Genomic DNA, 14,764 nt, shown 5'->3' with positions numbered 1-14,764 from the left:
AAACCACCAATCCCTGTTTATAGAAGTCCTGCTTGCCCCCGTTGCCATATTATACATTGTCCCAAAATCGAAAGTGTGGAACTCAATATAGTGCGACTTCCAGTTGTTCGATAAAATGTTCTAATGTGGGGTCTTCTAGGATATCAAGCTATTTTACCTTTTGTTTGAATTTCTTGATATTGAGTGCTTGGGACTTGTGAAGCTTGATGTACCTGTAAGGCTTCTTTTGGATTTGCATGTTCAGTGGATGAGGTTGACATGGTAAATGGGCTGTTGGGGTAGTCGAAAGTGGAGGTATTATTAACTTTAAGGGAACATAACAAATTGCATTAGTGGCTCACATCATGAACAACCCAGTTTATGTTGCTGCTGAAACCTATAAGGATCGTAAAGGAAATTTTAATTATCTATTATGATTTAATCATAATTGGGATGTCTATCAACTTTCTTTAAAATGTTGAAGGCATACATTAACAAGAAGAAATGACGTCAATCCACATAGACCACGTAACAGCCGACTTCAGTATTTTTGTGATTAAGCCTTGTGATGGGGAAGTTAGAGTACTAAACTTCACCATCCGTAGCCAATATCACAGAATGTTGTGTTTTTTGTTCATTTTGTTTATCGATTGACATGTTGGGAAAAACATATTTTTGTGGAGTACTGGATGGATAAAGTTGCAGGTTCTCAAATTGGTTGTAAGATAGGTTGAGCGCAATCTAGAGTATGCAATCAAACTTGAGGTTCCTATTAGTATACATGTGTACAGGGGCGGCCCTAGGTCATGGTAGGCCTAAAGCGAACTCTGAAATTGGGGCCCTTTAAAGAATTTTTAAAAAAATTATACTATAATTTTGTTACCTTATTCCTATCATTAAGGTGTACTTACTTTTATGTTACAGGATGTATAAACAAAGTTTTTGTAGAAAATTTTGAACAACTTGAAAACAATGTTTTGTTTGATAAAAATATAAATTTGGTGTCAAGTTTAATATGAAATCCATATTAATTTCAAATACTTGTAAAAATTATATATCTTACTTATCACTTTGTTTCAAATTAAAAAAAAACGAGAGATCATTACATTACTTTAGTTTGATATCATGTTAATATCATGTGTACGATAAAATTAGGTTGAAAAGAACAAATTTCCTTCGTAGAAAGTTAATTTTGTTAATATCATGTATACGATAAAATGTAATTGTCACCAAAAAAAAGGTTCACATAAAATAACTACAAAATTTGTACAACTTTATTTGCAATTATGCAACGAATCACCATTGCAGATATTTTGATCACATAAAATGTTCAGAAATGATGCACATGACAAAAACTTAAAATATGACTTGCCAACATTGATATACATATAACATGTAAAGAAAATAGCATATATATACAACAAAAACTATTTTTTTTATGAGATCAACAAAAACTACTTACTAAAAGTAAAATTCAATTTGTATTGATGATCAAGATTTTAACTAAAAAACATGATCAAGAAAATTTATTAAAATAAGTAATTAAATTAGAGATTTATGAAATAAATGAGTTGATATAGAAAATTAGCAAAATTATGTTGGCAATAAGAGTTGAACTCATGACCTTTTGGGTTTTGAAATAAAACTTTACCAACTGAGCTAAGCATGCACATTGTAAATTTCACCTTCAGTTACTATATATCCGAGTCTCTTGGGGCCCTCGTTTTTCCATCCCTAGTTGGGGGCCCAAAGCCACCGCTTTGGTGGCTTTGGGCCTAGGCCGCCCCTGCATGTGTAGCTTGACTTCGAGGAGTCGTAAAGATAAATGGTTTATTTATTTCAAACATAGACACCATTCTTCTTCTTCCCTTCTCAAAGGAATTCGTGGTAATTGTTCTTTTGCATTTCAGGTTGGCTGCAACTATCAACAATCTCTATTTGTTGTTCTGGCTTCTCAAAGGTAAACTATTTTTACTCATCCTTTGATATAAGTTTTTTGGTTAAATTGTTTTCTCCTTCTGTCTTTAATATAATATTTTCTTAGATTATTGTTTGAACAAATTTGAAAGTGAAGATCAAATTGTGTTACATAGTGAATTTCTTCATGATTTTTGTTATTGGTGGTTGAAAAGTGTTTGAATTAATGTCAAGGTAAAAATGAAAAATAGGAGTCCACTAATGAGTTAGATTCACCAAGTCAGTGATGTCTTCTTTCAGTATCAAAGAATCACCAATACAAGACTTTCATAGCCATACAAGTGATGCCTTAGATCTGAATTAGTGTGACTCTAATGTGAGTAACACTTCCACATAAAACTAGCAAACCATTGAACATGAATTTGAGAGCTTTCTTTTCGGCTAATGGTTATAGTTATTAAAGGTTCAGATGGAATTACAATATTTTTTGTATAGGTGGCTTGGGAGATGACTATATTAGTTTAAAATTTGAGCGTATATGCTATAATATGTATGGTGTTTTATAGAAATGTCCATGCCTTGTGGCACAGTTTGTCTATAGAAGAAGAAGACAAACCAAAATAACAACAATATAATCAGGTACTTTTTACAAAGGTCACAACAATGATTTTTTTTTTCCTAAAATCTGTTGTTTCTCTCTATCTGGTTGAGTCTTTTTATACTTACTCTCTTTTGGAGTAGATTGTACTATGAGATTCAAATTAAGATATGAATAATGCACAAGAATATATAGATAGATGAATGAGAGATGGTAGCACTATCTCTCTTCCATTGGCATAAATATTCACATCATAAAACCATACTTTTCCCATCAACTTGGGAACAATATGTCACAAGCAATTTAGAGAACACCGTGAATTGTAAGTACGCTTAGAACTTTGATTTGCAGAAGAGTGAATTTCAAATAATTGCATGTTTATCATTTGAAAACAGTATGAGATCTACCATCTCATTCATTTCGAGAAGGAGAAGAAGAAGATACATAAAAAACGTTTCTCATTTTAAAATGATCTGAGTCTTGCTATTTCTCAAAAAGATTTTCTAACAAGACATATCAAAGCTTGTCATGACAAACTATTTAGGGACAAGACGAACGACATGTATGCTTCATATTATGTTTGACTGTTTGTTATGTTTTCACTTTTCTTAAGATTCTATTTTTTAATTTTTTATTACAAATAGGTTAATATTTCACTAATACGACTTAGATCTTAGTCTATCTCTAACACAATCTTTGGCTAGGAATATAATTTTTTTTTTTCTAGATCAATATCTTCCTCGTGTGGAGACCATTTCCACTAGAACGATAGATGTGACTCATGGTCTCAATTGGTCGTGGTGTGGTACTGATGTGGCTTAGACCAGTTTATTGAACTAGAGTTATTTGTTGCCATGTGTTTCTGGTATTTTCCTTAAACAACTTATATTTTTCCTTTTTCTCATTTTCCACAGGTACATGAGCAAACATTGTAGCTAGCTCCAAGTCCAATCCAAAGAATTTTGCGAAATTTGTCGTTCAATTTCTATTTGTATTCTTCCCATTAATTAATGAGGAGTTTTTATTGGATTTATTTTCAATAAAAGCATTCAACTGTCCTTTTATTCTTCATATAATGTGATTAATGATTTCATTAACAGGAAATATAAAATTTTAGTAATGAACAAATGCAACATACGTATAACAATTGGATGCACTAAACCTTTGCAATGCAAATTAGATAATGTATCAAACAAGTTCATCCGTGCCGGAGGCACGGGTTATACCTAGTAATATATATAAATGGGTGGTTAAGATTTATTATTTAGACTAATTGTTAAAAACTTAAACTTAAAATTTAAATTTTTGTTTTTTTGTTTCGGATATCGGATATAATCTGTTTTCCCTTAATACTATAGGATTCAGATATATAATTCTGTTGGATAATTATTACATATCGGATAGCTTGTCGAATATTCAATACTGATATACTTATATCCGATCTGATAAACTATCGTATACAAGCTTAGAATATGGATGATCTAGCTATTGTATTATTGGTTACTATATCACCCTTTTTCTCATGTTAACAAAATGCTTTATTTGGCCCAATTTAAGTGAGGAAAAGATTACGTTCACAAAATGAAAATGTGAACTAAATTCTTCCTAACTTGGCAAAGCATAAGGCCAATTAGGGGTGGGAATCGGGCGGGTTCGGTCCAGCTCGGACTCTCGCTTCGTGGGCACGGGCGGATCGGGCTCGAGAGTACTTGGTCTGATCGGGCATTTCGGGCCTGACAAACATTGAGATCTAAGTGCCCGCGGCCTGGTTCTGCACACGAGCCCGCTCGGGCTCTAGTGGGCTTGGGCGGACGGGTCGCGGGTTTTTTTGAATAAAAATAATAATAAAAAAAAGTAAAATTTAATTCAATTAATACATTCTGAAAAGAATTTCGGAGATTCAATACATCAATAGTTGGATTTACATCATTTAACACAAAAAAAAAACCAAAAAAAAACCCGAAAGACATTAATAAATGATACAGTACATCATTGATTTTTCAAAAGATTTACATCATTTCAGTTAAGTTCTAAAGCTTCAAAACACCTCATCTGATCCGTAGATCATCGGTGTATCAGCCGAACATTCATCCTTAGGATCCTTTGGCATCTCAAGAAATAAGATATTATTAGATAAGAGGGTAACTACAGAGAAATAATCACCTAAAGATATTATTAGAGAAGAGGGTTAGAGTAGTAGATGTTGTTACTAACCATTGTCTATTTGTTTCAGAGAAGGTTCAGTCACTCTCAACCCTCATGGAGTGGTAAGTTGATAACTAAAGAGAGAGAGAAAGAGATAAAGATTCAGAGAAGTGAGAGAAGAGAAGGGGTGGTGGGGTTGTAAAGAGGGTTATTAGGGTTTGGGTGTATATTCATAGAGTTGGCTGCTAGGGTTTCTGACCACTTTTGATCCAACGGTTGGGGATGTATCAGTCGTTTGATCATGTACAAAGTCGCGGGTATGTAACGGGCGGACCGGGGTCGCTATATTGCGGGCGAACGGGTAGTGGGTTCCTTCAGAGCGGGCAGTGGTCGTCAAACGGGTGGGCGTTATGGGTCGGGACTCGGGTAAGAGGCCTTACCCGAGTCCTGCCCACGTCTGCCCGATATAACGGGTCAGGTACGCCCGAATCGGGTGATTCTCGATTATCGGGTCTCGTCGATCCAGACGGATAGAGCCGGATTTCGGATTTCCGGACCGTTTTCCCGTCTCTAAGGACAATTAGCATTATTGCAAAAATCAAATAGTCTGGTTAAGAATTTAGAGCCTATTATTTTGGGATTGTTTCATGGACTAATAGAAGAGATTGAATTTATTAAGTCATCAATGTTTTTTTTTCAAAAATCAAACTCAGCCAAGAGTTGTTGACACTACACATATACTCCTATAACTTACAATTTATCTTTATATTAGAGACTTTTTAAGAAGAAAAGTAATAAAATAGGCTACAAGAGTAGACTTACATCAGACCTAAATAGGAATCAACCATCTATTAGAAGGTGAAAATTTCACGAAGAGAGAGCGAAAGAAAGAGAGTTCACTCGAAAATGGAAACCATCTATTGAGTACGAACCGAACGCCCATCAAGAGAGTGAAAAAGTTCATCAAAAGAGAAAAATAGTTGATCGAAAAATGGAGATTTTTTGGTTTCGTTTAGGTTTGCGGTAAGTTTTATAACTTGTAGTCTTTTCTAGCGGTGCTCCATTAGGATATTCTGCTCTTTTAATACGGAAACTCCACGACTATTCACTATCTTAAGATAAATAATATATATATATATATATTATATAAAACGCAATGCTGTTTTTTGAGACGGGGCGTACGATTTATCTTTGGATATTCACGTCCGTTTAATTGTCATCTAAATTTCTTGATCCAACGTTCCTAGAACAATTAGAAATTCATGGTTAACTACCCACAATCAGTAGTCCCCTAACTTTCTCCCTAAAATCTCTCTCTATCAAATTCGGTTGAAACTAACGCACCCAAAATTACCTACACTCACGTAATTATCTTTACTTACCCACGACCAAAATCATATATCTCTCCCAAAACTATCTATCGGGTATATAAATACTCAAGCCTATTTCTCTCCTTTATTCTCCACACTCCCCCCACGACTCTCGCTCTCTCCTAAACTAATTATTCTTGTCATCTACCGCGTCCTATCTTCGTACAGTGAGGCGGATTTATAAAGTGAGTTAATAGGGCAAAGAGAAATGATCCATCTGGCTTTGTTATCGTGCTAAGTTTGTTATCATCAAATTCAAAAGCAATTAGCAAATAAATCGAATGATCAATGGGTCTAGAGTCCAAAGGTAATCTGAAATAGAAAATTAATCCACTTAGAGTAAATTACATGTCTAACCTTTGATTTTTTTATTACTACCCAACATATCCTGAGTTAAAAAAAAATAACCCAAATTAAAGATTCACTAAATTATTTCTCAAAAAAGAATTTTTCTTCCACAACAAAAGTTTCATTTTCTGTTTATCGTAATGACCAAGCTTTTAGTTATACCTTTGGTTAACATAATATAATTATAGAAGAATTGTGTCAAATAAATAAGATGCTAGAGAAATATAAGTATTGCAGGAGAATCAATGAAATGTTAGAGAAACATAATTTAAGACATGTGCAGGAGAATCAGTGAAATGCTAGAGAAATATTAAAAATTTGGTTAACATAATATCGTTTCAGGCAAATTTTGTTAGAATCAATAAGATGCTAGAGAAATATAATTATTGCAGGAGAATCAAAGAAATTCTAGAGAAAACAATGGTCATTCTTAAATAAGTTTTTTAGAATGTTGTTAGAATCAATAAGATGCTAGAGAAATACAATCCTAATTTCAGAAGAATTTATTTTTGTAAGTATATTATTGAATTTTTAAAATAAATAAAATGCTAGAAATTTTTTTGAGAATTCTGTTATATATAAGAATGTTGTTAGAATCAATAAGATGCTAGCGAAATAATAAAACGATTATTAACCTACTTCTAACATATTCATAATACATACTAATAGAATCAAGAAAATGCTAGTAAAATACTGAAAATGTAGCAAAAACAAATTCAGTTTATATTTTCTTTACGAGAACAAGATTATAGTGATAGAGATCTCAAAATTCACTGTGTACGAAAATGTGTTACATTTTAGGTTTGTTGTTATAATAAAATAATTTTTTAACAAGATTCTAAGTTTAATCGACATGCATACAATTTTCTTAATGATTTCCAAGGAAAAATATATTTTAGAGATGGAAATATCGAGATAGAGATAAAAAACCAATCACAAATTCAACACTTCTTCAAGTTCGAAGAACATAACTCGTTTTAGGTAAATCACTATTGTTTTGGTAGGTTACTTAGACAAATATAAGTTTTGGAAATAAATATTGACAATAAATATCCACCATAAATATTTCTCTTAAAATTTATGGAAAGAATAAATGTATTAACTCAACCAAACTTTTGGTTTACCAATGGTTAAATATATATTTATGAAAGGGTAAGAATGGGAGGAAATAAATGGCTTGATGCATGGGGCTCACTAAATAGTAAATTTTTGGACTTATTTTTCATTTTCTGTTTATTTTGATTTTTATATTATTTATTAATTTAGGAGTGAATATATGACTAATTACCCCCCTATTTTTGGACCTTAAACTCAAAAATCCTTAATAAAAATGATCTGGACATTGTATTTTTGGTTACTAAATCTCCTTTTTCCATGGAGGAATATCCTTACATGTCCATCAAGTGTGGCATTCTTTGAGCCTAACACGCGCTTTTTATTTTTCGGATGACGTGGAACACATGTGACTTTCCTAGTTTGGTACCATGTTAAACTTGTGGTCATCCAACTCAAAACCAAGTGGCAATGAGTCGAAATGACGTAGAAAATATTTTCTAGGTTAGTAGTTGACTGGTTGCCCCCTTATGACCTTCTGTCCTTCTCCCATGGGAGAGTACTCTCTCACCGCTCACAACAATATGACAATATGAATATGCCCAGATCATTCTCCATTGATCTTTGAGTAATGAGTAAGCGTTATTCCTTTTTTGGAAACGACAAAACTTGTGTTGTTAATGTTAAAAAAACTACTAAGTTACACTACAAAAATGAAGGGTTTTCGACGGCACGAAACCGTCGAAACAAGTAAAAAACTGTCGAAAAAAAATAAAAAAATCGTTGATAAAAAATCTTTTCCAGCAACATAAGAATTGGGAAACATAATGGGTTATTTTGCGAAAGGGTCATACATAAGTATCGGATGTTGCGAAAGGGGCATGGCCTTTTATTTTTTTGCAAAAGGGTCGTGGACTAGTGTTGACCAGTTAAGTTCTAACATCGTTAATCTAATTCCATTGTTTAAAAAATATATTGTTACATTTAAGAAATTTATGCGATTTTGACACTAAATTCGCAAAGGTGAAAAATAAGACATCCGCCTTGAAAAACATTATTTTTCTAGATTTTCTAGCATTACACATTTAAATAATGAATTTCATAATCTAATACATGATGAATAAATGATATAATTTTTTTTGAATAAGGTGATTGAATTATAAACGAAAAGGGGGCAAAAAATGTACAAGGCAAAACGGCGAAATAGACAAAAGAGAAAGGAAAAAGGGCAAAAAACAAGAAACGAAACAACAAAAATAACAAAACCCGACATCGTCAAAGTTACATCGAAGAAATGAAAGCCCCCCAATTCCCCACTATGTCCGAAAACGATCTATATTTAGCCCTCGGAATGCTTCGGCTCCAATGGTACACAAAACATTTCGCTGAAAAAATTATGTCTTCCACAGTCCCCGTCTTGTCAGAGAAGATAACTGAATAAATGATATAATCAAAATATATTTATGTGAAATATAAAAAAGGAAGCAAAATTTCAACTCCACCATATACAAGAGAGAAAAATCTAAAAGCACGTGAATATAAATCTAAACTTTATTCTGTCTACTCAATTTAAAGAGTTAGAAAGTAAAAGGAATTTAAGAAGTGTGATGAGGATTCGTAAAAAAAAAAAAAAATTAAAAAAAAAAAGATCAAAAAACTGACAAAAAAAATCCTAAGCTCTTCTCTTGTCGGCACAATCTCTTTGTAAAACTCAAGCGACAACACCTCTTTCAATTTCCGATGAAAATCAGAGGTGGAAGAAAGAAAAAAGAAGAAGATGAGTGATGTTAACTATTCATGTAATGTGATGTTAAATTTAACATTTATTTAACGGTCAATGTTAGTCCACGACCCCTTCGCAAAATAACAAATAGTCGTGTCCCTTTCGCAAAACCCGGTACTTATTTACGCCCCTTTCGCAAAATAACTCATAAATAATTGAAAGTCTATCGAAAATAGTTTGTCACAAAAAAGTCCCCACCTTTGTAGTGTTACCCACCTCTTTAAGAAAAGTCATCCCCTATTATAATATCTTATATATTACAAAGAGGTTATAGCATATTGCAATTGAAAAGGAAATTTGAGAACTTAGTGTTCTTTAACCTGTATTAGTTACTTTTGACTGTGATTCATGTTGAAAATACACATCTACTGGTAGCTCAGTTTGTTGGGTACCCTCCACGGGGCACTGGTAGTTCAGTTGGTTGGGCACCCGTCTAAAGGACTTAAGGGTCATGGTCGACCTTTGCAGGTGGTATTTTTCCATCTGGAATTATCCAACTGGGAAGTGTCATTGTTATGTAAAAAATGACAATGACACTTAACATGGTGGTAGTTTACGTTATAAATTAAATAAAGGAAGTGTTTAGATGGTCTCTAAGAGTCTTGCTATGTCATTTAACATGGCAGGTGTCATTGTTATGGTGTGCATTAGTTCTTTCAATTGAGGTTGTATTTTCATGATGTATTAATGTCATGTACTAGCCTAATGACTAGTTAAGTCTATATAAAAAATGTTTGAAATTAGGGGTTACCATAATGAGACAATGCATTAATACCAACACAAACACCAAGATAAGAGTTTGAGAATGTCATTATTTAAACACGAAAGGAACTCGAAAAAGTTTAAAGATTCTGCGGGAATATGGCAGCACGATCTATGTCCTTCACAGTCTTCTGTATGAGCCATTCGAACGAATCCCCAACATGTTCGGCAAGACGGTGAAGTCTCTACAAAATTAGATATATTGTTAGTAGTAAGCCATGAATCTTTGAACATAACAAGAATCTACAAAACAATAAGTGTATTATAGGTAGCAATCAAGATCTTGTCTAATGGTCTGCAAAATCTTCCCAACCCTTTTCATGTTGATTGATTGTGGTAATTGAAATGGTGAGGCTAATAATCTGAAAACAAACCTGTAAAGTGTCAGCAACATCCTCCCTTGTTAATCCGGGAGCCTTCATCATTTCAAATATCTTTTCAGGTGTAGCATCTGACAAAATGAAAGAATTGTATGAGAAAATTAAAATGCGCATCGACACACATATATATACATGTAACTTACTGTTGTGGCCAACACTCTTAACAGCATCCAGAAACAGGTCCTGCTGTTCAACAGTGAAGAACTTCCGCTTCTTAGAAACGGGAGACTCGATTTCTACTTCCACAGCTTCCGTCTTTACTACTTCACCGATTTTCTTTCTCTTTTGACGAGAGCCCTTTGAATTTTCACCATTAATCGACAACATGTCATCCATTTCTTCCTTAACCGGATTCGCATTCATCCTCTTCTTTGTTGTAAAAGATATTTGCCATAAAGTTCTAGCCATATTTACACTTAAAGGCTTGGTATAACAAACAGAAGCACCCTTTGCTAGGGCTTGTATCTGCACATTATAATTAGTCTCGGAAGACATCACTGCATTCAAATAGTACTTAGATTTAAAACTTTAAGTAATCAAATCATTACCAGTCAAGTAAGTAATATCTGTGGTGGAAGAGTTTTCCAAATAGTTTGGTTTCATTAAAACAAGAAATGGGCATGGGCTCGAAGCGCTTGCCTAATATTAGGCTACGGACCAACATAAGATGTCAATGTCAACTCATGCCACCAAGGCCTTTTAGGTGAAGAAGAGAGTTTTACGCACATGAGCGTAGGACAAAAACCTCGGGCCATTGGATTTGGTCTTATCGAAAAAATCATGGATAATACTGGACACAAGGGGAGGCTATGTCATTATATATGGCATCGAATTGGACGAATGCTTGTCTTCAATTAGGAGTTCTGAGATGTTATAGCGCTACAAACGTCTGGAACCTGGGTATAAGGGTAAACTCTGGCTAGGAGTCGAAGTCTTTCAACTGCACATTATAGCTTGTGCGGACTGAAGCAACGGATCGAATTTGTGCTGGTTGGACTAGGGCCTGGGTGGTATAGCAAGGACAATAAAGACATAAACTAGGGCTAAGTCAACATATTAACTTGATTTCGCCCCACTAGTTGGGACATAATATCACTGCTGTTAAATATAAAGCGACACCAACTTTAAGAACCTTGACGAAATCATTCATTGACTTGAAAAGATTATGAGAAGGGAAAACAAGTAGGAAGTACACTTACAGGCAATAGGAATTCTGAGAACATTGTATACATGACTAATGAAATCAAGTCCACCAATGCTTGCCGAGCTATCATCAGTCAGGACTAGGTCAAATGCACCAATCTTCTTCTCCCTGATTGCTCTTAAACCATCTAATTCGTTTTTAACACTCACAACTGAAAAAATGTAAAAAAATTAAGAAAATGCAAAAACAACTTTTTTTTTTCAATAAATTGACATTCTTTAATTTCTATTCATCGCCCCCAATTTAAGTAATTTTACAATATAATAATAATCATATGTCTTCACATGTAAGAGTTACCGGCCGGGTGTCCAGGTAATATCTTTTGAGTCAGAAAAAAATATTTTTCCCAAAAGATGTAAAAGATCGATTTTTAACAAAGGTCTGCATCCTCATCTGCATTCATAAGGAATGGTATTGATAATATATAGGGCCTCGTACCTCATTGACGATTTGTTTTTAATTTGATGTCCTCAAACTTAATATAATGTACAAGATGGCTCAAATGATATATAAGTTCAAACATGCTCTAGGTCGCTCAACGAAAAGGAAGTCATACGGACAGCTTAACCTCTGACAAGAGCAACCCACCTAATTAACTTGTGGTTGGGTTGGGTTGGGTTGGGTTCTCTCTTAATGTCTTTCTTTCTCCTAATCTTACAATCACTACTGTGAAATTAACTTAAAACAAAATTTTAAATTGATAAACACAAATTCTTTATCGCTTTCGGGAGGACTTTTTCCTCCGTCGCTCCTTCACTTGAGTTGCATTCCTATTTGAAGTCCGGTATCCTTTCACTTAAATATGCCCAATAAAAAAAATCGAAAATGCTAGAATCACAAAGGATTTTGACAAAAGAAGTTGCTCAGCTGATGCAGCGGTTGTGATTTGAATCTCTCAATGGTCCAGATTTAGTCAAACTTTCAAATCACAACCGCCACATCGATTGAGCAACTTTTTTTGTCAAAATCTTTCGTGATTCTAACATTTTTCGTTTTTGGCGGAAAATGCTAAATGTAAACATTAAAATCTGAAGAAAAAAAATCTATCTGAATAAACTCTTAAAACTAGATTAACCTCCTATTTGATTTTAATTAAACTTTGAGAGTTTGAAGAAAATTTGTAAATTGACAAATATATCTCTATAGCTGATGAAATTAGAAGGGCAAAATGACATATCACAGTCATGTTAGGTCAAATTAAGAGTTTAAAAAAGACAATGAAAATATCACCAGAGAAAATAGTGGGTAGAGGGAGCACCTGTTCCCCAGTAACAAAATGGGGGAAAAGAGAAAATAAAAAGAACCCAAATCACTACAATCTAGCTTTGCATAACAAGGGTGTACCATAAGCCTTAACCACAAAAATCCCAATTTATAAAAATTATAGATGATAAATCGTGAACAAAAAAATTATAATCAAAGTTTGTAGATCTATTACAAAAATATTGTGTCGAGATAGAACCTGTTCCACAGTCACCTGAAATAATATCATGTAGACAGCGCGCCTATTCCACAGGCACAATAAAGAAAAACAATAGAAATCTAACAAAACGGCGGAAGAGAGAGAAAAATTCAGATCACGACAATCTAGCTTTGCGTAAGCAGGGTATCACATAAGCCTTAACTAAAAATATCCCAATTTATAAAAGTTGTAAGTGATAAATCGTGAATTGAAAAAAAAATTAATCAAGATTGTAGATCTATTACAAAATTTCCCAAAATCACAGATCTACTTCCAATTTTTCTGAAAAAGACAAGAGATATATACCTTCATATTTGAAATTTCTTAATTGCTCTGAGATCTTCGCTAGATAATCAGAATCATTATCAATAATCAAAATATGATATCCGGCACTAGAAAATTTAACGTTGGGATTCCTTGACCGGGAAACTTCATAATTATCGATCATCTTCATTTGAGAAGTCATGGTTAACTTTACAAAAAAGAAGATGAATGCAAGATGAAGAGAGGTGAGTTTGTGTAAGAGTGAGAGAGTGAGGCAGATTTATAAGAGAGGGAGTAAAGAACCATCTAGATGGACATAATTTTGAGTACGATTATGCAATATTTATTTCCCGAACCATATTAAGAGATTATTGTCACAGAAGAAAAATCGAAGACCACGTTTTGAGAAAATGTAGTACGTGTGGTTGAACTGGCCTCCCCAAACCACATGGCTCACTCAAAAAGCGGAGTGGCCTAGGTAATTAAACAAAAACGTACAAAATTTTTGAAAAGTTAACGGGAAACAGATTTAGGGTTCAAAATCACTGGGTCAATACGTTTAAAGTCCAAAGATAATTTGAAATAGAAAATTAGTCCACTAAGAGTAATTTACATGATTGCCCTTTATTTTATCTATATTTCTTAACCTATTATCAAGTTAAAAAATATACACCCGAATTAGAAAAAAGTAATTACCTTTTGCAGTTTCTTAAAATTTATTCACTAATTATAATTTCTCCCATTATGATATAATCTTGGCCAGCTACTACATAAATTAATTTCCTGCTGTCTTTCTCCCTCTCTCTCTCTCCAATCTAGGAATTAATTCCCTTAATTATTAACCAAGACAAACTCTAACAATTCAAGGAGAGGAGCCTCTTGACTGGGAGAAACATCTATCAACTTTTCTCTCTCTAATTTGGTTAAATGTAGTTTTGATTCAAATGTGGTATGTGATTTTATTATTCATGATCCAAGGTAGTTCTTATTTCCCTAATGGCCCCCAACTTTGTGACCAGCTTCCCGCCTGGCCCCCTACTTTACGAGAAATACCCATATGGCCCATTTCCGTTATAACACCGTTACTCTCTCTCTTCCATTTCTTTTCTCTCTCCTCCAGCATGTTTTCTCTCTCTGCCACCTCGTTAAAACAAGCCACATCATCGTCTTCACCAATAGGTCGCCGGCCGGCCAAATTCCGACCGACGACCTTCAAACTTTTTTTTCTCTCTCTTCTCTCTCTCTCTCAACTCCGGCGAAGGGGGTTTCCCTTCGCCGGAGTAGGTCGAAATCGACCTTGAACAGATCTGTTCAAGGTCGCAGTCGACCTAGTTCGACCTTGAACAGAGTTGTTCAAGGTCACGAACTGACCTTGAACAGATCTGTTCAAGGTCGAAGACCTACTCCGGCGAAGGGAAACCCCCTTCGCCGGAGTTTAGAGAGAGAGAGAGAGGAGAGAATCTAAAAAAAAATTTTTTTTTTTTTTTTAGAGAGAGAGA

The 14,764-nt window shown here is 34.1% G+C and overlaps 1 protein-coding gene across 1 annotated transcript; it reads right to left on the bottom strand.

Annotated features, from left to right (window-relative positions):
* Positions 1 to 9,940: 9,940 nt before the first annotated feature.
* Positions 9,941 to 13,643, bottom strand: LOC147552640 (two-component response regulator ORR21-like). The gene is made up of 5 exons (XM_086669845.1): positions 13,308 to 13,643; positions 11,535 to 11,690; positions 10,479 to 10,832; positions 10,330 to 10,406; positions 9,941 to 10,140 (listed from the first exon to the last, which is right to left on the bottom strand). Exons 1-5 carry the CDS (start codon positions 13,465 to 13,467, stop codon positions 10,036 to 10,038), a joined length of 852 nt encoding a protein of 283 aa, XP_086525971.1. The 5' UTR covers positions 13,468 to 13,643; the 3' UTR covers positions 9,941 to 10,035.
* Positions 13,644 to 14,764: the final 1,121 nt, after the last annotated feature.

The sequence above is a fragment of the Eschscholzia californica genome, unplaced genomic scaffold (genome assembly GCF_041429995.1).
Source record: "Eschscholzia californica isolate CP2 unplaced genomic scaffold, dmEscCali1.0.p SCAF_3, whole genome shotgun sequence".
In the NCBI taxonomy this organism is placed as follows: domain Eukaryota; kingdom Viridiplantae; phylum Streptophyta; class Magnoliopsida; order Ranunculales; family Papaveraceae; genus Eschscholzia; species Eschscholzia californica.
Note: the sequence above shows the minus strand (reverse complement) of the source record. Positions and strands in the feature narration are given on the sequence as shown.

What these genes read in the sequence shown, in the direction of transcription:
- LOC147552640 (XM_086669845.1), bottom strand. Translation starts at nt 13,467, where the DNA reads ATGACTTCTCAAATGAAGATGATCGATAATTATGAAGTTTCCCGGTCA. An exon ending in TAAGAGTGTTGGCCACAACA is followed by an intron (nt 10,407 to 10,478) that starts GTAAGTTACATG and finishes TCATTTTGTCAG; the next exon opens with ATGCTACACCTGAAAAGATA. An exon ending in ATGTTGCTGACACTTTACAG is followed by an intron (nt 10,141 to 10,329) that starts GTTTGTTTTCAG and finishes CTAATTTTGTAG; the next exon opens with AGACTTCACCGTCTTGCCGA.